Below are 26551 nucleotides of genomic sequence, written 5' to 3'. Positions count from 1 at the left end.
TGCGGTTTTGAGACTTAAAAGTGTGCGGTTTTGACATTTGAAATGTGTGCGGTTTTGACACTTGAAATGTGTGCGATTTTGATAGTTAAAAAGTGTGCGGTTTTAAGCCTACGGACCTTATCAACGTAAAAATCAAGTGTGCGGTTTTAGGATTCAACGGGATGTTTGTGACATTTGGCGTACCTGGTGCCGACGCGATGCATACTACTGACGAGCGACGGGTAACGAAGGGGCAACTGCGATGCACATTTTGCCGGGACGCGGTGATATTGAATGCGAAGGGGAAAAAAACGAGAACGGGGCGTTAAACGTAAACCGATGATACGGGTCCGCCGACGTCTCCGCGATCTACAGGATCGAGATTTGCACGCATGGTATCAGTCAATAGGTATCGTCGAGGGGGAGGGGCTCGCACGGAATTGATTACAAGGGTGAGGTATTCGGCCGGCGGAACGTTTCGTGCAACGGAGCGCCGCGTACGTATCGACCGGATTGGCGATAAGAACGTATACGCGTGGAGGGAGATGGCGACCAGGCGGAACGGTTTTCCGAGCGTCTGGGAACTACGGTTCGTACTAGCTGTGGAAGTGGTCGCGCGAAACGGTTCAGGGACGACTCGCCGCCGCCGCGCCGACAGGTGTGTCGAACGGAGAGCGAGAACCGCGTTTGCGGTTTCGCAACATCAACAAGCGTATCCTCGACGTTACACTATTGTGTGTGTTGAGCGAATAGCTATGCGGTTAATATCCGTAAAACGTAACCGGTCGCCGGTGCGTGCGTGCGTACGCTACAGCCGCCGTTAAGCGTCGTGTCAATCAGCCGGTTACGGTGCCGCGCCGGTGGTGGTGGTGATGTTGGTGTGCGCGCGCGCGCTGTATAATCTTTACGGTCAGGGTCAACGAAACGTAGCATGTGTTGTGTTGCGTACACTGTACACGCGCTTTGTGTTAACCGGCCATATTGGAATGCACACTGTAGTGATTGCACCATCCACGACGGCAGCGGCTGCTACGATTTCGCGGGCGGTGGGTGGGTGGTGGTGGTGTTGCTGGTGAACGTTTTTACAATTCTACCTTCTACCCGGCGATTTGATTTTCGCTACGTCGGAGGTTTCAAAGAGAAACAATAGTAATAACGTTGCACAGACGATCAATAATTGTAAAAATACATCACGATTTACGGTGTCGAACCGCGTAGCAATGGGAACAATAATCGTATGAAAACGTGACAAAAAATTTCACCGGATAGTAGCCGCCGCCGCCGCCGCCGTCGCAACCGGCCGACGACACCGGAAGCCGAGTTCGGCAGAAATAATAGGGACAATAATATTGTACGCGCTCGTACGGTTATTTTTTTCCCCTCTCGCGACATCAACGCGCGCGCCATTTACGCACGACGATTTTTCGTGGTATCGTACTCGGGCCGCCGGATCGTGTAAACACAACGTTACTCGCGCACGCACGCCGCCGGTCAACCGGACAATCGTCTGTTCACTCGCTCACACTCACACGTACACATGTAATATTATTTTTATTTCGTACGCACACGCACGCACACACGCACGAATGCCGCGCGCGCATTCATATCTCTACGGATAATAATAATAGTAATAATAATAATCATAATTATACGAAAAGTGATAAATGCGTCTATATCTCGCGGAGGAATCGTTCGACAGTGGATTACGACAACAACAACAATGCCGATGTCGCCGTGTTAGTTTTGTTATTAAATCGTGATAATGATAATGCGTTCGCCGCTCCCGTTCGAACCGGATTCGAAGTGCCGAAGTGTTTTGTAGCTTGTAGTTTCTACGCGATCGCGGGACATGATCTGCGCAGCAGCACCAATCGCTTGTTGAATCGACTACCCTCGCCGTGACATGCACCCAGTTTCGTCTGGTAAATATGACCGTCGATATTGTACTACTTAATAGTCCTAATAGCTAAACTGTCACTGATCCATTGTATCATAATGTGTTATGAATGCACATAATATTACATAATAATATAATATTATTTCGACAACTATTGCACGTATTGGACAAACTTGTTGGAAATCCTGTGCCCAGTATCCTTGTTGTTGGTTCGGGTATTGAGGCTCCAGCCACATCTGTCCGCAATATCATCTGCGCAATCAAGTATTGTAATGTATTGCGTAAAATTTTTTTTCTTATGACGAGTATGTGATGCCAACAATACTTGTTCACATTAACTTAATCTCTCTTTTTGTTCACAATTTAACTGATTGTTCGTCTACGATATCACATTATGTTAGTTATTTTCGTTTGGTGTATGATTTGTTCTTTTTTTGTCGTTATATGTTATGCATGTTAAATCACGTTTCAAAAGTTGTAATCGAGCCATACAATTTTGGTTGTGCATATTCTGTAGGATTACCGTGTCTGCGGTCAAGGTCTAATGTTATATTAACTTAAATTAAACATATTTGACTATGCCACTTGATACAGTACCAGTTGAATAATAATTATTATGATACTTGGCAGACTAAGTTATTAAATATTAATAAATGATCAATAAATAAAAATTAACTAGCATCAATACCTACAAGAAGCTGGCTTCTTTTAATTTTTTTTTGATATTTCCTATGACAAAAATACATTGTTTCTCTACCAAAACTATTCAGTTCTTATAAAGTATTCAAAATTTATACATTATTGTATATTATTAGTAATATAATTTTATACGTTAAGTTTGGGTTCTATTATAAAACTGTCATTTTTTGGATTTATTTAAGGTTTTGTTATAAAGAATTATGATTACAAACAGGTAGGTACTAATTGAATTATTGTGATTGAAACAAAATAAAATTGTTTTGATTACCTACATGAACAAATAATACTTGATATGATATTTATTTATAAATTTACAATGAGAATAAAACATAGCATTGAAATTGCATTATATTACTCAACCTAAGAGTTGAGACAAACATTTGCCATATGTATCCCATGGTGTACATCATTGCTTTATAATTGAACATAGGCATATTTGTAAGCATTTCTATTTAAAAATATTATATTTTGTCACTTCATTATTTCTCTAATATGAAAGTAAAGTGTATGATAAGTCTTAAGAGGTAAGAAGATATCAAATAATATAAGAATTAAAAAATGATTGATGATATTTTTTAATAATGAATAATTGCTTACTGTAACTAAAATCCTAATTTTATATGCAAATCATATTGTTATATTTGAGTTAAATTTGAAAAAAAACTTATTTGATCTTTTATTGAGTCACCTATGTATTGATTTTAAATATTTTTTATTAAGATTGCCAACCTAGTTCACTATAGTTGATACATATTTATTGTTATAATACACTCTTACTAAACATAAATACTAGGTAACAATACATTTTATTCTTAATTTGTATGCGTTTAACAATGATAAAACATCTAGTTACATTAAAAATATGTTTAACATTTCTAAATTAAATTGATATTCATGTATGACACTTGGTCACTGAACTGGTTGAATTACTATTTAGTAATAGGAATATACTGACAATAATAAATCACATTTACAATTGACAAATAATATATGAAAATATTGCAATGTATAAACAGTTTAAAAAGGTAGATATCATTAATAAACAATGAATAAACAATTTAATTTAAAATTATGAATAATATGAATAAAAAAATTTTCCTTGTGTAGTTTCCATATCAATTTATGATAAATGAATATTATATATTGATAATTTTTATGCTGTTAATAACTGACACCTAAATATATGTGCTGTGATTATTTTTAATAGTTTTAAATGAAACAATAACTATCTTATTCCCAAATTTTAAATGTGTTGATGTTTAAAATAATTCTACTAAAAAAACAAGATACAATTACTTTAGTTTAAACATTTTAACTGTGTCAAATTTTACAGTTGTTCTTACTATAGTAATATTTTCTTTTTATAATAAAGAAATACCAATTTATTTTTAATATTACTTAAATTTTTTTAATTAATTTTAATGTAAGTATCATAAAAAAGCTAATATTATAAATTAAGGAAATTAAGTTCCTTAGGAAAAAAATAATTATACTATACAATTTATTAAGTGTTATTATAAAATGAAAAATATACATACTAATATTAATAGAAATTTATTATCTTATAAAATAATATGTGTTATTTATTAATTAAAATTAGACAATAAATAACTAAAATTACTAATAGGCTGAGTCTTAATTCATTTTTATTTTTACCAATGAAATATTGTAGATAGTTGTATATCTATGAAAAAATTATTAGTCTATTAATGTAACCAAGTTTTTTTTTAGTAAACAAAATTACTATTTAGATGAGGACATTTATTTAAGTAATTTAATGAATAATTTATACTCTTTCAATATTTAAATATTTTTTAACAATATTATAGTAGTATAAAAGATGAATATGTAACTATGTTTTGTGTTATATTGTATAACTTAAAATATGGAAATTAACTATTTAACTGGACTATGATAATTATAAAATTGTACAGCTAAACAAAAATATGTTAATTTACTTTTTTTTTTATGATTGATCAGTATTTTTTAAAATAATTTCATATGGTAATTAATGAATTATCCTGTATGTACATATCACTAATCTATTAAATATGCATTTCTATATTTTATGTACTTTGGGTAGTTACTTGTTAGTATTAATTATTAGGGTTTTGAAAATTATTGTAAAAGTAGTAGGTATAACTAGTAGAAAAAGGTTAAATTATTATGAACTTGTTAAAAAAAAAGTAACCCACAGTATTATTATTATTAGATATAAATTTTAAATATGTAAAATGTCATTAAATATTAATTAATTTTCATTGTAGTATTAAAGTGTATACATGTTACATAATATGTTCAAAAACTAATGATAAAAATTATTATTAGTGATTTATTTGACTGAACTAAAATTAATATTTAGAATGACTAAATATTTTATATTACTATTATTTTTTAATAAAAAAATTAATATAAAATTATTGCTTAAACCAATCATTTGTGTTATAAAAATGTTTTTTTTTTTGACAGTGAACTATTATTAGTTAATCTGTCTAAAGATAAGTTACAAGTTTAAAATTAAATTTAAAACTATATCATGTATCTTATATTCAATAATTCTATTTTAATATTTAACAATTTAGTATTATGAATTGTATAACATTTTAAAATTTAAAAGTTATGTTCAACTCCTTATTGAAAGAAGATTAAGTTAGGTTAACAGCAATGAATTTAATTATAAAAAACACTAATAACGAATTGAATTATTTTAGTATTGAAATATACTTAAACATTAATTTTTAATATTATTTTATTCTATCCGCATTATTGAAAATCCGAATTAAACTAAATGATGTTTTTTTTATCTTACTAATAAATTTTTTTCAAAAAACATCTTATGTATTTATACAAATTCAAAACTTTACATTACATATTATTATTGTTATTATTGTAATATATATATATATATATATATATATCAATACATATTTATAGAAAATTAAAGAAAATAAAACTAATCTCACATGAAAAACTCCATGATATTAATATGATGATTGGTGTAATTTTGCTCTGCAATGTTTTAGACATCTTGAGGTCAGTAGCTTTGCAAAAGATGTTTCATTTTGTTTCTCTAAGTTAGTCATCAACTGTTCCAGCATTACAGTTGCTTCATCATGTGCTGAGCCTGTTGATTGATCTGTACCATCATCTTCATCTTCTGAACTGTCAATTTCTGTTATTGTGTTTTTATTACATTAATTTACCATTTCATCTTCACTAAATACCTAATGACCAACATTCACAATATAACAAAACAGAAATATCATATTCTACCACGTCGGCACAACCTTCCAACTCTTAAAAAACTTGAATGAAATCAGTGTCCTTATCTGAAGTTGTTTCATCTTATCCATAGTTTTCTTGAGAAATATTAGGCCACAATTTTTTCAAACTTTTTTAAGTATTTTTGGCTTAATTTCTTCCAAAACTTCTGTGACTTAATAATGAACAGTTTTTATTGTTACTTTTTCAAAAAATTCATAAAGTTAACTAATGACTCTAAAAGAAACATGATCAACTTTTTCTGTTAAGCCGTTTTGTCGTTTCAATCACACCTTTTAGTCGTTTTTTTTTAGTAGAATTCTTTATTTTAATAAAAATAATTTTATCTAGGTAGTTATCTTTTCAAAGAAAAATAAAAAACAGTAAGATAAATTAAGTAGTGTATTGTTTATATTTTATATTTTAAAACATTTGCTAGCTATACTTAAGCAACAGGTGTACTGGTTACTTGTATTAGTGTATTATGCTTTACGTAATTTCTGTAACTCTTATTAATACTGTTATTATTAACTTAAGTTAGAATAGTAGTGTTTGTTGTACAGCGTAAGATGAACTTTCAATAATCATAAACAGGAAACAAATTTGTGTTTCATAAAGGTAAAATTTTTATTTTTATTACAAAGGTTGTTAGGTTTGTTTGATTGGTACACATTCATTTTATGATTAATTATATGATAAAAGTAGGTAGAAACTGAAAGTTCTTAATTTATTCTTTAAGGTTTAAGATAAAAAATGTTTTATATTTTTTTAATAAAGGAATCTGTCATATGTAATATTATAGTAAATTTTTATCTACTTATTAACATTATGTATTTAAGACATATTTAATTAAGATATTTTTTATGGGATTGATTTTATAGTATAATTGTATACACATTAATTTTGACTTATTTAGTATATATGTACACACATTCTACCATTAGGAAATTACTATTTATTTTGTAAATATAATTACATAGGTAGTTATAAAAGCTGTTTTCTATGATGACAATTTATGTTACATTTAGATTAATGTATTTGTTTAGTTACCTATTTATAAATTAATAATAAAGAATAATATACTTTAAGATTAAATAATATTAATCTATAATAAACTTAAATGATTACTATGAATAATCAAATGTTATTGATTATGTATATATATATATATATATATATAGATACGCACACACACATACAAATAATTATATATAATATTGATGTTCTCTGTAATCAAAAACAAAACCAACACTCACATAAAATTAATTTGTGTAGTTTCATAGTTTTTTTTCATTTATAATAATATAGATGTAATAAATAATTATATATTTGTGTATATACTAAGATGTAAAAAAAAAAATGTGATTTAATGTTTTTAAAATGCATAAATATATTATTCTTTTAACTTTAAATTCTGCAAAGAATTTTTTTATGGTTTTTGGTAAAAGAAAAAGGTTGATCTCCAGACAAAATAAATAAGTAGATAATAAATCCATTAAAGAGTTTTGTAATATTTAGATACATATTTAAATAAAAGAATAGAAAAAATTTTAGTTTTTTATACCTCATTACTGTTAGTAATTTGATAATTGGTAGTATCAAGTATATAAAATATATTAAGTAAATAAATATTTATTTTGAAAAACAATTCTTGATTAAAAGTAGGCTACTGTATTATAATTTATTTATTACTAATTTAACACATATTTTAATTTTTGTGAAAATATCTTTAAAACTAAGCCTATACATTTTACAAAATAACATAAACTAAAATTGTTATTGTAAACTTATTTGTTTTATTAATTAGAATATTTTAATAATTACTTAACAATATATTTTCTTAAATGCTGATATACCTATATGAAATAACCATTATATTTTGCTTTTTCAAATTCTTTTTTGAATCAGTTGAAGTAGGTAGTGTATAGTTTGTCTTGAAATAAGTTGAATATAAGTGAACATCTATAATAAATATTTAATAAATATTAATTATGATTTTCTACATATCTTTAAAATGTTGATAACCTTTACGAGTTTTTGGTAAAATATGACATATTAAATTTATAATAAAATCATAAAAAAAATTAAGTTTAAATTTACTTTAAAATAAATTTTAGTTCAAATATTTATTATATATTTCAAAGTAAACCAAAACACTAGTTTTATAAATATGTTTTAAGATTTTTTTTATTATGTATCAGAATTCACTAATTATATATAATCCAATTACTATTCTATTTAATATATCAAGTTAAAATTTAACTTTCAATTATCTGATGATTTTATTCCTTATTAAAAAAAAAATAAAATTAATGAAATTAAATTAACAAAATTGATTTTTCTGGAATTAAAATTAATAATCTTAAAATCTTAAAATAATTATTATTAACTTTGTTTAACTAATTTTACCCTTCATATACCAAAGAATAATTTTTACTATTTTTCATTATTAGCATTATCAAAAAAAAAAAAAAAAAAATGTAAAAATAAAAAATTTAATTTTTCTTTTTATCATTTTTTATTAATATATTTATATATATTATATAAATACAAATATATTTATGTGACTTATAAATTATAATGGCTAAGAATGCAGTCATTAAACTTTGATCTTTAAACATTTAAAAAAAAATTAAATCCATTTAAATAGCTTTATATAAAATAGTATTTCAATTTGCTATCTCAATTTTTTTGTCACTAAAAATGTTTTATCATAATACATTGTTCATTGAAATTTGAGCTATTGTAATCTGACTGTATTAAGATCAGATAATTAATTATGAATGTATATTCTTGACTGCTTAATCAAAATAATTCATAGAAAATAAGACAACAATTAAATAAGTATCTTATTTTAATATTCTTCTAAAACGTGTAAAAATGTTTTTTTTCGTAAAATTTTAAATCTTGAACAGAGTATAATAGTATAAAAAAAAACCAATTTTACTTACAATTTTTTTCTGATTTCTAACGTATATAAATATATAAATTTTTATAAAATTAGTTCTTATATAATAAATATCTTGTGAAGGATTTTCTTTATGCTTGTATAGATTAACGGATGTAGATTATGTATTGCGTATTCAAAAGTTAAAGGCTTTGTTAAAAATTGTCCCATTAGTATAAAACGAAAACACTATTTAAGAGGTTACTAAAGGAAGAGACCCATAAAATAAATTAGACGCATAATCCAACGTTAGTGCATAACAAAATTTGCTTGAGTTTTTGAAGTTGAAATATGCATTTAAAATTGACTTCGTGTTTTCAGTAGAAGCCTTTTAGAATAAATAAATTAAAATTAATAATTGTTCACTATAAAACACGTTATTAATTGTAGAAATAAGCATTCATTCGAATTTTATCAATCATTTTTAACAACTAAATTCATTCAAATTATCTGATACAAATAAAATGTTCTGTACTGATTTCAAACAATAAGTATTTGTTGTCAAATAATGTGAATATTATATAATATTAAATTTCGTTATTTTCAAACTAAAAATGTTTTTAAATCGTTTAAAAGAATTTCTCAATTAATCTAATTGCGAGAAAAGTTATAGTGTTATTTTCAAGTTTTGTTTCCCATCTTTCATTCAGCCTAGGTTAACAATTAAAAATATAAAAATTGTACCATAATATTTTTGATGTTAATTAACTACCCTAAAAAGTATGAAGTATAATTATTAACACTTATACATGTTTGAATAATTTTTAAGATTAAGGTACATAATAAATATACAAATAATATACTATAAGTTATGTCAATAATTTAAACACAGTATATCTTACGACATTTTTTATTATTTTGATATATATTAATAATATATTGATAACATTGATTTTGACGTTTACGGATACGTCTCGTATTGTTAAAATTGGCAAAGTCTATGTGGATGTAGCCTCTCGTAAACGTCACTATAATAATTTGCATTTAACTTGATAAAAACACGTTTTTAACAATAGCAACAACAACTATTAATAGTTTTCTATTGTTGAAAACGTGTTTTTATCAAGTTGAACGCAAACGATTACAGCGACTTCTAGTGCCTGCATCCACGTACGAACTACCAATTTCAACAATTTAATGTATTTGTATATTATAAAATTTTCGTACCAATACTTTTTTTATTATAATTAATTGAATTGTATTCCAATTTATTATATAAATATAAAAGTGATATTCTTTATACATTATTTTTAATTTATATTATGCAATTGTGTATGAAAAATTGTATTGTAGTATTAACGAAAATACGAACATACAATTTCGTTGAGTAGTATTTGAATTTATTGTGACTTTACTTAAATTATGAATAGAACCGTGTTTTCTTATTCACCTAAAAAGAACATTAACAATTTGTTATTGAATTATTTTAAATTTTAACAAAAGCGACCTAATGGCTGTGTTTATATGTGCCAGATGGTTAGTCTACTGTGTGAATATTCATCCAGGTGGACCAAGATTTACCTGCCTTCTAGGGTGAGTGAAGCGACCCTTTGTGCCTATTCATTTTTTTAACTAAACATTCTTCATTATTATATTTTACACATTCAGTAAAATCTGATTATTTTTTATTCATTCAACTATACCCTCTTTTTAAAAAGTCGCATCTGCATTTTGAAGGTTATTTTATCCTTACAGATTATTTAAATAGAACATTATGTGTAAAATCTAGTTGGTGACGGCTTGATAAAAATAACATGTGTGTCCAACAACAATAATTTCGATTCATAATCTCATTAATTTTTGTGTTCATTAAAATATATTCATTATAATGAAATTATATATAATACAAATTATTTTACTAATTTAATTCCTTTTAGAACCTAACAAAAATAATCTCGGATTTTTTTTTATTAGTTTTTCAAAGATTAAATTCAAAACGATGTATAACATAATAAAAATTATTAAGAATCACTATCTATTTGTTTGTATTTTTCATTATTATAACAACAAAAATGTATATTGTGCATACCAGTGGCGTATTCAAAATTTTTTTTCGGGGGGAGGGTTATAAAAAATGTAACATTAAATTTTTTTTGAATTTTGTGTGTTTTTATTATAATCAATAGACAATATACATTTTCGGGGGGGGGGGGGTTATAACCTCCTAACCCCCCTGGATACGCCACTGGTGCATACATACATATATTACCTATATTATATAATAAACAAAACCGCAATGTATACATATTATTACGTTTAAATTAGTAATTAAGAATTGTTATATATACGAGAGGTTATATGAAAATTTCGGGATTTCAGTTAGTTTATTTTTTAGTGATGGTGATATATGTTTTATCGTGATATAAGAATTATCATGTTTTCAGTTTATCATGTTAACGTATTCAATTATTCAATAATTATAAGAAACATTTCCATTTGTCAAGTTTTAGTTTGTATTTCTTTTTAATTTTTATTATTTTTGTTATTTTATTTTATTTTTCAGCAGTTAAAAATTCACTTTATAAAAATATTTAGCGAATCAATACGTTTATTTTGGTATGCTTCTTACTAATTTAATCTTAAAAGTCTAGAATGAAAAGAAAAACTTAACTTCCCGTATTTTTGTTAATATCGAATGTACATTATATAATCTGTAAGGTAAAAAATATGTAAATTATTTTTTAACTAATTACTTTCATCTTATGCATTTATTTACATATTTTTAATTTTTTTTCTCTTTTTACTATTTAATTTAATTAATTAACTCTATTTATAAATTTCTTATGCATAATTTTAAAACTTCACTAAAAAATATATTAATTGTTTTCTTCTGACGTTATTTAAACATATACACAATTGGTTTTCTCGCTATAAAAAATGATTCATTTAATTTTCAATGTGAGAAATCGTTACTTCTCAAATGTATACCTCGATGCTTCAATATCTGACCTTGTGTTTTCTGTATTCATATGTTATATTATGAAACAAACTTAAATTGGGAACCAAACCCTCCGAAATTGTATGGAAATATCATTGAAAAATTGTGTGTTTGGTGCATTGTACGGTAACAAATATAAATTCGTATTTTTTTTTTACATCAATAATCGAACATAATATATTTAAATATATTTCTTGTTTTTAGTTCATACAAAGTATCTGATAGCAGAAATTTCTCCAAAAAGTTATAAAATATAGAATCTATATCTTTGTTTATTGCAACAAAATACGCATCAACCAATTTCGCAAGATTCAGACTTTGTGCATTAGTAAAATCTGTTTATACTCTCCACCTAATCCCTAATCTTAAACAAAAAAAAAGGCATCTTAGTGAAATGCAATAGTTTTGCCTGAAAAGTAGAACATTACAATACAATGTATTCCTTCCTCACTACTTACTAAAAATATCAAAAGGTGGCATAGTGTATTCAATAAAAGCAAAACAATGGAAAAAAAATTGTTTTAATCGAATACAAATATAATTTTTTGTTAAGTGATTAAACATTTATTGATAACAATTAAAGCAGTTAGTTATTGATGTCAATTTTATAAATTGAAAACAATATAGATTAACATTTTAGACGTGGAAACGTTTAAAAGTAATTACAAGTTTCTATGACATTTATTTGAATATTAATTTCTAATGTACAACACACCACAATTTCATCTTAATCATTAATTTATTCATATAACTCCATCATATAATTCTCTATTTATGTCAAGTAAACGTTTTATTATCACTTATTAAGAACGTGATATTTTTAATTGAAATAAATCTGTATATTTATTAATACGTAAACCGATCGGTTAATTTTGTTTACTTTAATGGTTTTGGACAAAACCGTATGAATAATTTAACTATATTTATTTAGTTTTAAGTAAATTATTAGTCCTTATAATAAAACATTTTTATAAATATTGTTTTAGTGGATTGTTGAAAGTACTTTATTTATAGTTATTATAAAGTAAAATTAGATGAATTTTATGATTTACTATGTGGGTATGTGTGCGTGTGTGTAGTATATCTCACTTAATACTTAAAATAAAAATATTTGTATGTTATAATTTGATTATGAAATCTAAGTACGAATTTAATAGATAACAATGAAATAACATAAAATTTGAGTATAAAATGTATTCAACAAATTTAGAGCATTATCTCGTCAATTGTTTACATTTTTTATTTTTGCCGAAATATTACCTTTATAAAATATTCGTTACAGCTACAACAGAAATTAAAAAAGTATATTTTTTATTTTTGTTGAACATTTAGATGCTAATCGCCATAGCTAAATAATAATATAGTACTTTTTGGGACGGTATTCTGTTGGTAGTAACCTTATAATATGTGTTTAGATAGCGTGTTACTCAACATATATTATACCGTATAGTCTTTTCATATGCGTATACTTACATCATTGGCTGTTAGGAGTGTGAAGTGTAGGCAAGACGAAGATCACGGTGTCGTCAGCGACCACCAATATGTCCATGTTGTGGTATAGTGTTTGCGGTAGTGCGTGCGCAACATTGCGCTTGGCCTACTGACCTGTTTGCTCAGGACCTACCGACTTCAGTCTGATTCTAGTCGTCGAACGTATGCGAGTGGCGTGTCTATATTGCGTTGTATTTTGTACCTCAGTATACTGTTATTATTTCGTTAGTTATAAATTAAATTTTCATTTTAATAAAAACAAAATTATCAAGTATTTTTGATCTAAAGAATTCCATATTTTTTTTTTACGATGATTTTATTTGACTCATTTAACAGTGAAAAATAATGTCCTCCATAAAATTGCACACCAACCTGTCTTCAAATTCGTTTAATTTCACAAATGATGCCGGCGTGCTATATGAACCATCGTCTCCCGATTCGCCGTGCAGCGTAAACATAGACACAGATGATTTCCGGTATGTTATATTATATAAATATCTTTCTGCCATATGTATCTTATGTGCAATTTTGTCTAAAAAAAAATTTTCTACTGCCTAAAATTACAAGTATGATCAGTTATTATATTAAATGCTTGTGGCAAATTTGAAAAATTATATGAGTGTTAAATTAGACGTCATAATATTATTTTAACATGTATAAAATTTAACAATGAAAAATTAAACGCTGATATTTAATTTTGATTATTATTCGTTTGAATATAATCCTTGGTCTTATGCCAATTTCTTACTGAAATTAGTACTAAACATTTTATTATAAATAATAATTTCTCATGCGTTAAAAAATAATTTAAAATATTTAGTTATTAATTGTTTTATTTTTGTTGTTAATCATGTGTACAAAATTGTATATAATACATAACTTGTGTTTCTCATTTTTATGTTAATAACATTGTGAAAGTAATATTTATTTTAATCCGTAGTTAATACTAATACCTAATACCTACCTATATTATATATTTAATGATAGTTAGTTAGTTGACAATTCAGAATAATATCAAACTCGTTATACTGAAGTGTTTTGTTATTAATTATGAATTTGACGTTTCGTCGTTTATTAACGTGAGATAAATTTTAACGATAAATATATAATAATTTATTTTATAAACATTGTAACCTCTAAATTTTCGGTTAAAAAGTAATTAATTTTCATTAAATTTATAAAAATAGTCTACAAACAAGATTATATTATTATAATGAAATTCCGTTAGCCCATTGCTAATTTATCTCTGAAATTGCAAATTATTTTTTCAATTAGATATTAAGTATAAAAACAAGTATACATTAAACTTTAAAAGATGATTATTTCATTAAATTGTCAGTTTAATGGTTTTTTTGTATGTAATAACGTTAATATATTATTTTAATATTTTTTTTTTACATATTTTTCGTTTATTTCATTAGTTTTTATTTCACTAAAATAACATAGAAATTGTTATGAACTTTGTTGAGAATTTGACATGTTTATTTCTATTACATATAATTATGATTTTGCGAAGAAATTACTAAGTACAATAAATAATTTTATTCTGATAAAATACGTTTACAAAAAATATAAGAGATTACAAAGATGGACTATTATTTTATTTGTTTCTGTAATGTCTTGCCTTTAAAAAATGTGAAAACGATATTTGCTGTTATGTTTATGAAATAGATTGAAATGACAAATGTTCTTCTAAATTATTTTAATCATTTAACATTAAGTAATTTACAACACATTAATATGATCTTAAGTTCTTGGAATTTACTGATGTCTATAATTTTTATATAAATCATAAACACTATTATTGAATGCTCTATTGAATATTATTTTTTTCATTAATATATATTTTTTAGCATCATAATATATTTATTAATAATAGTTAATAAAGTTCAGCTGTGCATTTGAAAATAAGCTAGTATTTAAAAAAAAATATTCGTTGGTTCAGAACTTCTTTATCTAAACAAAAATAAATGTTTATACATTTCGTGTACTGTTGCCTTGTTCTAAAGTCTTCGGAAACACGTACATGTGATTTAGGCTTTAAAAAATTTTGTGACCCAGGGTAATTAATGTTGTCTTATAAACAATACGTGAATTATAAAGTTAAAAATTATTATTATTTAAATTTCATATTTAAAAATATTTCATATGTACGTGATAATAAACATTATAAAATAAAATAGGCAGTTATTGTTTCTTATTAATTTAAATGTAAGTTATTGGTTCATCGGCATGGCCCACACATGACACCATGTAATTATTCTTTACATCTGAACATAATTATTTATAATCAAAAACTGTATACAAAATTACATAATTTAATCGTATTTTAATATTTAAATTAAACGTTTTTCATATATTTGGTTTTTAATTTCTACCGACATTTAATAATTGTTGATTTTAACAGACAAACTTCAGTCAAACATAATATGTTGCTAGTAAATTTTACTGATACGTATTATTATTTATATTCAATTATATATCTATTTATGGATAGCAATTGAATCATGAGTATAGTTTAAATGTAATTCAATATGAAAATTCATACTAGAGATATACTCGTATATTATTCCCAACTATATATGTAAAATTTATAACCACCATCACACTCTATTTTTTTTTATTTATTTTTTTTTTTTTTTTTATACGTTTCATTTTTGATTGCAGTTCGAATAACTACCCAGAATTTGGAATTATATTTGATTACATTATATTATACTCGTTTTGAATGTATATTAATTAGTTTTCAATGACCATATTCAATCTCAAGCATCATAGAATCATGATATTTTGTATTAAAATGTCTCGTAAAATATGTTCACAGAATGATTTGAATTTTCAAGTATACAATCCTATATATATATACTAATCAACTTGACCTCAGTTCTACTGTTTTCCTTATAAATTTATTAAAATGATTCATATTATATACAAAATGGCAAAATAATTTGTTTTCTTTGTGATTGGAAAACATATTTAATTTATAAAAATAATTATGATTTTTTTTATTTCCATAGTAAAATCAATTTTCAGTGACTTATTACTTAAAAATGTTATTAATAAAAATGAAGGTACACAATGGCTTTAGTTTTATTTGTGAAACTAATGAAATACTGGTAGTGTTACATTTAAACGATTTCTTTTACGAAGTTATGAGAATAATAAATAAAAAAATAATAAAGAATACATATAGAATAATTTCCAAAATTAAAAATATTATACTTTTATTTCGTTTTTTTAATATTCATTATATAAATATTTTGATGTAAATAACTCATTTCTTAAAAAATAATTTTAATTTCATTGTTATTTTGTAGTTGTAAATATTTTTCAAAAATATCCAATCAATAAATACTGAAGATTTGTATTTCCAGTAATGTTTAAATATTATATTATTACATATAACCATTCCATTTTTTATAGTCAATAATGTTCTAATGTGAGTGGAAAAATATTGAAGTGCACGTTACAACAAATAATGTTTCTAGTTAAATACAGTTACAGTTACATGGTAAAATATTTATTAAAATAAAACGCAGATGTTATCTAAATAAAAAAAACGTTTTTGAATAGACCGCATGATGGGTTTCGCTACATCAGCCCTCATATGCGGGTTTTGTAAAACATAACATTATGATGATTTGGGTTAAAAAAAAATGAGAGATTTGTACTTTGAGCAAAAAAAAAAAAAAAACGTTATATTACTTGGGTCTGAATAATATTATTGTATGTTTTTATTAAATGTCAGCAAATAATTATTATGAACGTTTGGTCAGAAATGTCAACATCACCAAAATATAATAAATAAAAAAGTTGACTGGATAATTATTAATTAGTAAGCACGAGACGTTACGAAAATACTTAATAATTACTCAATGCAAATGGTACACGATTGGAAAGAAAACAAAAATGTGCGTATTTATCTATGTGTTGGTGTACAATAAAACAAAAGAGAGAGTACAAAGAGAGGGCCAAGTGGCTCGCAGACGTGGTATATTTTATTAATCATTGTCGTCGGATTGCCTCGGAGTATCTGTGTGTGTATAAAAACGATCAGAAAACGAGTGCGTAATGACGGAATAGGCGCGTGTCGCCGACATTGACAGTGACTTTTGATATTCGCAGAAGGGATCAACGACGGTCGCGCGAGCTGTATGTCCCTTCGCGGACGTGGTTAATTCGTGTATGTACGAGGGGAGGGGGAGAGATGATTGTTGCGACCGCAGTGCGCGCCTTGGATTTCGACCGAAACCCGAACGCGTCGGCATTTTTTAGGACTTGTACGACAATTTATTTATATGTAGTTCAAGAGTAACGCGACGGGTCGGCGGTGTCGTGCCCGCGTGTCCGTCGCCCGATTTGTCCGCGGCCGACCACTTCGTTCGTACGTAGTGGTGTATAGAGGTTATACAATTATCGTTGGTGCGTTCGACGGGAGGAGTGTATAGGTGTAGAGGTATGTTAATTGTCGTCGATGGTGGTGGTGGTGGTGGTGGCGTACGGTCATGCCGTAACGTGCGAAGGGCGCGCTGAATCGCTGCGGTAACGCGACCAACGGATGGAGAGGGAACAAGGTAGGGAGAATTCAACGCGTGAGTGTCACGGACAAACTCGGGGGCCTGCCGCTGCTGTAGTGGTGTACATATTTTATTTACGTGTACGTTGTGAAAAGGGAAAGGAGGGGATCTTTGGCAGAAAAAATAGAAATAAAATTTGCGCGTTTTTTTTACGCCGTCCCGGGCGCGGCTCATGCTGCTATTCGTTTCGCACGGGTTTTTTTTTTTTTCACTTCTATCATTTTTTGAGAGCCGTGTACACGTTTTCTCCGTACACATTATTATACATTCGTATTGTATTATATGTTTATCATTTTTTTTTCTCGCCGGGCGCAGACGCTGTCATCCCCGCCGCTGATATTGTTGTGACTGGTAACGAAAAAATGACCACACGCGGCAACGGTTTTGTCACTGCTCCGCCGCGGCCGTCGTCTGGGACAACCTCCGCCACCGCCGTCACGCGATACATTGTACGCCGTTATTGGTACGCGCACTCCCAGACGGGTCGATAACTATTCGCGTGTTTTCTGTTTTCGCACGCGTAATCAATTATCATTAAATATTCTCTAATCAACTTGACCTACAACTCTCCGACGCACGGTCGCGACGCATACGTAATATGTCTCGCATCGCGTTCGTATAATATAATATTATTGTGTTATATGTTTCTCGCCGTATGATACCCGGTATCACGTTAACCCGTATTACGGGTACTACTACGACGGTATTGAATAATAAAATGAAAAACCTGAAAAAAAGACTGATCCGCTCTCTCATAGGTATACCTATTATAATACGAGCCGTGCACGTATATATCTTGGACGTGTGTGCGTAATTTCGTCGCTTCATGGTGTAACCCGGAAAGATAAAATATAATTTGCCAAGCGGCGGCGGTTTCGTACGAGGAGAATCGGGGAAAACGTTCCGCGTTCGGTATTATACTATGCATCCATATAATACGTAATGACCGGTGTGAATAGAATTTACGTCTGATATGTTTCGACACAAACGCGACTGTTCATCTTGGCCAATCAATTAGACAGTGTTTTGTCGCGCTTTGCTTACGTGTTGTGGACGCATGTCGTGCAAGACGTCTTATCGTGTGCCACAGTGTTTGCTCAGTTATTCTCGTTTTCATCGTTAAATGTGTTATCACGTAAAAATCCACTACCGCCTCACATTATTTGCACGGCTCATGATTTTGCGTTTAAAACTCTACCGATTTTTTATGCATTACGAACGCATTGTAGCTACTAATGAAATTAGAATGCTCTCCTACATTTTTATTTTTATGTTCATAAATAAATCAAATTGTTTTGAAACTCCACTTGTAATTTTTTCTCTCTTTAAAACAAATCGGTATATTTTGGTTTAAACCGTTTAAATTCGTATAATCAATATTATACATGTGTAAAAATTATACTTAAATGCGGAAATTTGATTTTTCGAAACGTAAATGCATAAATGTAATTGTTGTCTAGATTATTTAATGTTCAGTCGAAAAGAAATCTTGTACTGATGTAGAATAACGATGAGAGATCTTTGCTAGTTATATAATTTGGCAATCGTGACTCGTCTAAGTGAAATTTTTGGATGATGTAAACAGATTAAAATCACTTACAGTCATTTTTTAAATATATACTGCTCTTATAGTTTGTATAGGTAAAAAATTGTCTACGAAATCTTATAATTTATTTCATTCAAAACGTAGTATTAGTTAATTACAAATATTATATTTTTACGGGTGTTTTTACTTACTTCTCCGTCATAACTTGCATTATTATTAATCGATTCAATAAAAATAAATAAAACATGATAGACATAATATAATTTCAATGGCATTATATGTAGAAGTAATCTGATAACCTACAATAATCATGTTTCTTATTTATCAGTCACGTTCATTAAATTTACTTTTTACTTCGCAGTTGATCGGATATGTTACCAATATTATTTGTGAAGCAGAACCACAAATACCTATGAAGTTCTTAAAGCATTGTTTAACTAAATCTTTAAATAAAACATAAACGTTACAGTGTCTATTTAGTAAAGTGTTTTACAGAAAAGTACTATGTCTATGATTTATTGAAAATAATTATTCCAACTGCTTATATGTTATAGTATTCAAAGCATTCCGATTTTCAGAGCCATGTATAAATCATACCTTCTATGTCTAGTTATAAATATAGTTGAGTTTTATTGAGACTTACAAATTACCGGATAATAAAAACGTTATTGTAAAAAAAAAAACGCTTATTAATTGTGTTTTCTGTTCTCTAAATTAAACCGGAAAACGTACCGAACCGTTGTGAATTTATTTGAATCCTTATAGTTAGTAACGGTATTATATTTTAAAATGCACTAAATTAGGACGGAACCAAGACATTCTCTCGAGGTATGTAATAACTCTTGTTGAAAGAAACAAATGCATTTACGACGCTTTATCTTCTCTCGGAACGCTATTTTCCAGATAACGCTTATCCTCTGTGGGTTGTTGACCACACACATTGGTAAAAACTAACGTCACTACAGTACCGAGCTTGTGGTTTTATTATCAGTTAATGTTCTTTTAATGGTTAAAAAGTTGAATATTTACTTAAACAAACAAGAGCCTGTATGTCTGGTATAACAACTATTTATATTATATTATTACTACAAACAAAATGCTTATGTTATTGTTTTAGTTTTATTGAAAACAAGCGTGGGATAACGATTTAATGTATGGATAACATATTGTAGAAACAGACGACAGAGGAGCCCCTTTTATTTAAAATAATATCTACAAAGCATATTTTGAAAGCGAAAAACCGTATTATATGCAGTTTAAGTTATCATCTAGTACATAAATGCTCAGCAATATCAATGTTTATTGATATGGGGGAGATTTTTCTTCTGTACATTTTTTAATTCTGTACAATGAAATATCCTGTTTATAAAATTCGTTTGCTTTATTCAAATTCCAAAATGTCTATTTGCTGTCATATTTATATCATATTATATATATATATATATATATATAATTTTTCAATGCAACTTATTTTTAAACAAAATTTTGCCATTTGAATAAAATACATACATCGCAGATTTTTTTTTTTTATTAAAGTTTGGTTCTATTAAACAATTTACTAAACTTTATTATTTAACATAATAATTATATGAAAACCATTCAATAAAATAATATTTGATAACGATAATTGACGTATTAAGTTCAACGTTTAAAAAATTGGTATCTACTAAATATATATATATATGTGCGTGTGAGTGTATTATGACAAAATACTTCTAATATAATTTTAAATACACGTTTAATTCGACGTTATTTTTTATTGTTTTGTTTTTATCTATTTGTATCGGAAGCTTATGGATAAAACGATTTACTTGTTCACTTCAATATACCTTAATTTAAGTAAATATACAACTACATTGTATTTTTATATTATTCAACGACTTATTATCAGGCATATATACGCGTTTAGTATACAGTTAGTATAGGATAAACATACTAAATTACTTGAAGTATAATTTGTGAAGCTAAATTGTATCATGTCTTAGTCTTTCTGACTCATTCTTTATAATGTTTCTATATATTTGATTTATTTAATAATTTAATATAGGAATACTCGGGTATTAAAGTCAAAGCAAAATCTCGTTTACCTTTTCTTAATATATTAAATATTTCAGAGGTGAAACTAGACATTTTTACATCTAGGTAAAATGTTGAAATTATACCCTATCAAAGACCAAAAATCAAATACCCTTCTCTATAATTGTTATCTAATTATTAGCATACAATTATACTTATTGAGCTTCAAACACATCAGTAACAAAGTACCATAATATACTCAAAAGTTACACTCTCTATAATTGTACGCTCAGAGATGAATTCCCGTTTTCCTCTCCTTGGTTCTTCTAATTACTCATAATACACAAATAGACGAAAATATTGGCTAAAGTCTGAATTATCATATCATTACCAAATCATAGCAATTTTACTTTATAAAATTGTATTACACGTATCATTAACCTCACATTTTCACTAAAACAATAATTATATATTCCAATTACTAACATTAATTTCATATTTACAAGGTGGACATTTCAGTTTTGAATTGAAGAATCATTCAAAGGCAGTTCCCTTCGATACCTGCTTCGATTCTAATTTTCATTGACTTGTTAACTACAGTCGCCTCATGTGGGTATTCTCACTCCAGTAGTAATAAGCAATAAATATAATGAAACAATTTTTATATTAAAAATGTTATTTTCATAATTGGCATTTAACATTTAAATATTATATTATATTAATAGTTTGATGATCACTCGATTTGAAATCTAAGATAAAACGGTGTTATCGATGGACTTTGGCCAATTTAAATAAAAAATTTTGTAATTTATGAATGGGCTGGTGGTTTTATTGACATTGTGAAACATCTAAGAATAAAATGGTATATCGTAAATTATTTTAAAGTTTGGCCAACTTGATAATTTCTATTTTGTAAAATTATAGATTCATATCTTTTCATATTATAAGTATTTAACAATGCGTTTTTTTAATATTATACGTTCACATTTTAAAAAAAAAAATTGAAACACATCTTCCGTTTAACAATAATGCATACATATTTGAAAATAGGTTATTAATTGCTGTCCAATTACGATTATATGGACTTTGATATTTTTCTAAAACAAAGTACTGCTACTGAGAAAAATTAAATAAACATAAAAGAACTTTGTCTACGTCAAAACAATACTATGTTGTTGGTAGGGTCAAGTTCATATAAAAGAATATCTTTTTGACTAAAGTATGACAACAACATGTCCATATTATGCTTGATCTGCCGATCAACCCAATCGATACACAACTAACTGCTTCTTATTTTTATTCATACTTATTAGTTATTACATTCCAAACCGGTTTCACTACTCATTTTTTTTTTTTGTATTACAATCATGATCATCCTAGGTCGTGTTTCGTATATTTACGTCATATTATTAATTTTATCCGTCTACTTATTAAATAATAATTCTACATTCATGTAATTTCTATACTGTTACTCTGCGAGGTATAGTTCACTGGTTATGTACTTTGTTTATTCAGTTTTTTTTTTCAAATTCTTAAAATTATTAATAATTTTTTTTTTGATTTCTAAAATTCTCGTTGTAACTTACATTTAAGTAAGCCTATCTTTAAGATTTACCTTATCCCAAGTATCACTACTCGTATATAAAGAAAAACTTTATTCCGTTGATTGTTATTAGATTTTAAATCTTGATTAAATAATACTATATTTGTTTAATAATTCCACAAAGCTTATCTTCAATGAAATTAATTTAGTATGTTTTGTTGTTTACGTATAGCACTTGAACTACTGACCTAATTTAAGTACGTACTATATATGTTATATATGTTGTACAAATCAATATGATTTCTGTTTTTTTTTTTTTTTTTTTTTTTTTTTTTAATTAATATTTTGCCTGTATACATTACTCTTTATTCATATAAGTGTAGGCTAATAACAGCGTTGGCAACGGAATCAACGGCGGTGTCACAATATAAACAGATAGCAATGTATAATGTCAATTGCCAATGGCGGCGTATTATTGCATAAGGTTTTCTCTTACTGTCTGTCGTCCCCACTTTTAAATCAAAAATACTTACTGGTGTTAATATGTAGGGGAAACTGTTGCATCGATATCTGACTACTTTCTTTATTTTATTGTAGGGTGTTTCATACAAATATCTTTTAATCCCTTAAGATATTGATATTTTTATCATTTACCTGGTATAAATCTTTAAATACAAAATTGTATATTATTATTTCAAATAATAACTTTCTATTTAAATAAGGAAGTGGTTTAAATAATATGATTAGTTCGTAGTGCAAAATAATCTGTATATTTAATAAATAGTAAACACGAGTAGTCTATGAAATATTTCATAGTAAACTATGATAACCGTAAACATAAAAATAAAATATTCAAATGTATGTAATAGAACTGCAATGATAAAAATGCAAACAAAATATTTCACTTATTCAATGAATAATATTATTCTAAAAGTAGGTTATTACTTATAAATATGTTATCTACATCAATGATTAATTAATTAAAAGTGATCTATTGGCTTAGGATGATTTTATTTTACCTAAGTTCTGATATTAAATAATTAAAGTACGTTATAATGCTGAGTTTTATGTTACATATTTAATTTCAAATTAGCATTTAGTCGATGGATAAAACAAAGTATCATTCATCGGAAAACAAAATAGCATATTGCACATTATGATCGTTATATCGGTACAATTTCATATTGATTTATTTCTTATGATGTGAGTACAATGACGTAGAATTATTTACTATTTTTATTATACTTGTTATTTTTTGATTCGTGATCGGTGTAATGGTTTGTCGGATTTCGTGGGACATCAGAATAGTGGCGGCACAGCTCCCCTGTCGACAGATAGTTACCACAATTAATTGCAAACTATGTTGAAACGTCGCTGTACAGATCGTCACTGGAAAATAATACTGTATTATTTAAAACCTGGCTGCACTGAATTTAGACAAATGTTGTTTTTTATTTCCATCTATCGCGCTCGCGCTCAATATTGACCCCCTTCTACCCTAAAACCACTGTTGTGCGACTTGGATCTCCCTCTCCTCGATCTCGCATATATGTCATAGTTCGGTAGTCGTCGTACACGCACTCTGTTTTATGAGTAGATCTACTATAAATTACTATAAATATATATATATATATATATTACATGTACACCATATCGACGTGTATCAGATATATTTATTTTATTTTATTTCATACTTAATATATCCGATGGCTATTCTCTCATTCTCTCCGTTATATTTTATTCCGTTTCGCTTTATGTATTTGATTTAATATATATATATATATATAGAAGGAACGAGAAACAGAGAGAAAGAGCTAGTAAGGGGCGGTATGCCTCGTCGCACCACATTGTAATGTACGTGCGTGCTATGGTAGTCGTCGGGGCCGCCGTTATTGTAAGTGGGAAACAACGTGTATTCGTTGCGTGCATGTGTACGTGCGTCTACGTGCGTGTATCTGTGTGATTCGCGTGATCGTGTGCGTGCGTACACGCGTTCGCGAACCTATTGAAAATGACCATGAATTGCCCGTGGCCTCTACGCATACATACCGAGTGTAACGCCAATACTACTCTTAGTTACTACCACTACTACTATTACTACCACTACCACAACTACTACTACTACTACTACTACTACTACTACTACTACTACTACTACTACTACTACTACTACTACTACTACTACTACTACTAATGCGTTGCTGTTGCTGCTCGCTAGCCGCTACTGCCGCCGGTTCGAATGAATACTATCTGCTGCGTGTACTCGTTCTACAATTCCATAATAGAGCTGGGCCGCGCGCCCGCGAATTGTTCGCGCTGTAATCATTTTCACTAACAACAAAAGAGTAGTGTTCGGCAACGTTGTGTTTCCACGCGTTATTGTAATGTTGAGAAAAAAAATTCATTTCGAAATTTCATCGTTGTTACGATATAATATTATATTTCCTACTCTTTTTTTTTTTGCCTTGGACGACGACGAGCACCGTCGTCTAACGCGCGCATTTCATTTATCTTATACCTCGTAGACGGGCACGCGATACGGGGTGAAGGGTACGCGTGTGATCGTTTTCGGAGATTCGGAATCGCTTAGGGGAGCTCCCCTCAACGGTTTTCATATTACACATTGTTTGTCCATTTCAATCGAATAGATATCCCCTCGATCATTTAATATCTTCGTTGTTATTTATTTATATACGTTTGACAATTGTTTTTTTTTTCTCTCTATGAAAATCGTTTTTGTTGGAAAATCATAGTTGTCCCTGTCCCCTCACCACCTCAGACTGTAATCAATTCACGAGACTTGTTATAATCGTCTTGTTCGGATGATGCGACGTGAGTAGAAAAGCGCTCTGGTATTCGGTTTATCCGTGCTGCTGCAACAGACAAAACATGCCAACCGAACCGTGTAACGCCACCTTGGCGCAACGTTATCATTTCGGCAAAAACACGCGGCCCCACAGTGGGGCCCCCTCAACAATGATATTAATCGTACCACAATTATGCGTTTACTACTGTTACTATGCTTCATGTTCGTTGTTTTTCATCATCATCGTCGGTGGTTATCGTTTTTCTTTTACAAACATTGAACGTCGTCGTCGCTGTGTTTGGGTGTCTTAATATTTAAATGACTTGATAATTTTTGTTATTACCGTTGTTATCGCACACACATATTATATAATCGTATTTGTGATGTTAACCAGCATGTATTTTGCATTCCATCTACTTATGCTCTAGTTGTATGTATTTATTATTCCGCCTAACGTTTGTTAATATATTCTGGAAATTTAAATAATAATAATCTTGTCATGTTCTGGTTGTTTTTTTATTTTTAAACAACTTTTTGACTTCGATTACATGTAAACGCATGTAATATTCGATCGATATAAGTATAACTCTAAAATGTTATTCCAGCTTACTTCAAATTGTACACGTAAAATTATATATGTAAATGATAGTATTCGTTTTTTTTTCCTTTACTTAATTGTTTCTAATTATAGAACATTTTATGAATATACTGGTATTATTTTGTGTATTAATTTCAATAATTTCTACTAATGATGATTACAGGTTAGGTTATTTGACTCATATAGTCTCTCTATATTGACGAGAAACTCGAACTGTAATAATTGTTTAACCCTAACAATTTTCAGATGTTCA

The 26551-nt window shown here is 28.1% G+C and overlaps 2 protein-coding genes across 6 annotated transcripts in view; one reads left to right on the top strand and one right to left on the bottom strand.

Annotated features, from left to right (window-relative positions):
* The window catches only part of LOC112684718 (uncharacterized protein CG10915), a 7208-nt gene extending 6480 nt beyond the window's left edge, over positions 1 to 728 (bottom strand). Inside the window, exon 1 of the mRNA XM_025556399.1 lies at positions 184 to 728. The gene's annotated coding sequence lies outside the window, so the exon portion shown is untranslated. The remainder of the gene's footprint in view (positions 1 to 183) is intronic.
* A 141-nt stretch (positions 729 to 869) lies between these two features.
* LOC112684392 (nuclear receptor coactivator 3-like) overlaps positions 870 to 26551 on the top strand; it is a 44209-nt gene continuing 18527 nt past the window's right edge. For 3 of the 5 annotated variants that reach the window (XM_025556010.1, XM_025556069.1, XM_025555943.1), the window contains exon 1: positions 13352 to 13688. In XM_025556010.1, coding sequence (XP_025411795.1) covers positions 13558 to 13688 — 131 coding nt within the window. In that variant the 5' untranslated portion in view covers positions 13352 to 13557. Of the gene's footprint in view, positions 1902 to 13351; positions 13689 to 26551 lie in introns of those variants that run through there. The other 2 variants (XM_025556222.1, XM_025556143.1) reach the window with 2 other exon arrangements.

This window comes from Sipha flava, unplaced genomic scaffold (assembly GCF_003268045.1).
Source record: "Sipha flava isolate LNK unplaced genomic scaffold, YSA_version1 0_pilon_pilon, whole genome shotgun sequence".
Classification (NCBI taxonomy): domain Eukaryota; kingdom Metazoa; phylum Arthropoda; class Insecta; order Hemiptera; family Aphididae; genus Sipha; species Sipha flava.
Note: the sequence above shows the minus strand (reverse complement) of the source record. Positions and strands in the feature narration are given on the sequence as shown.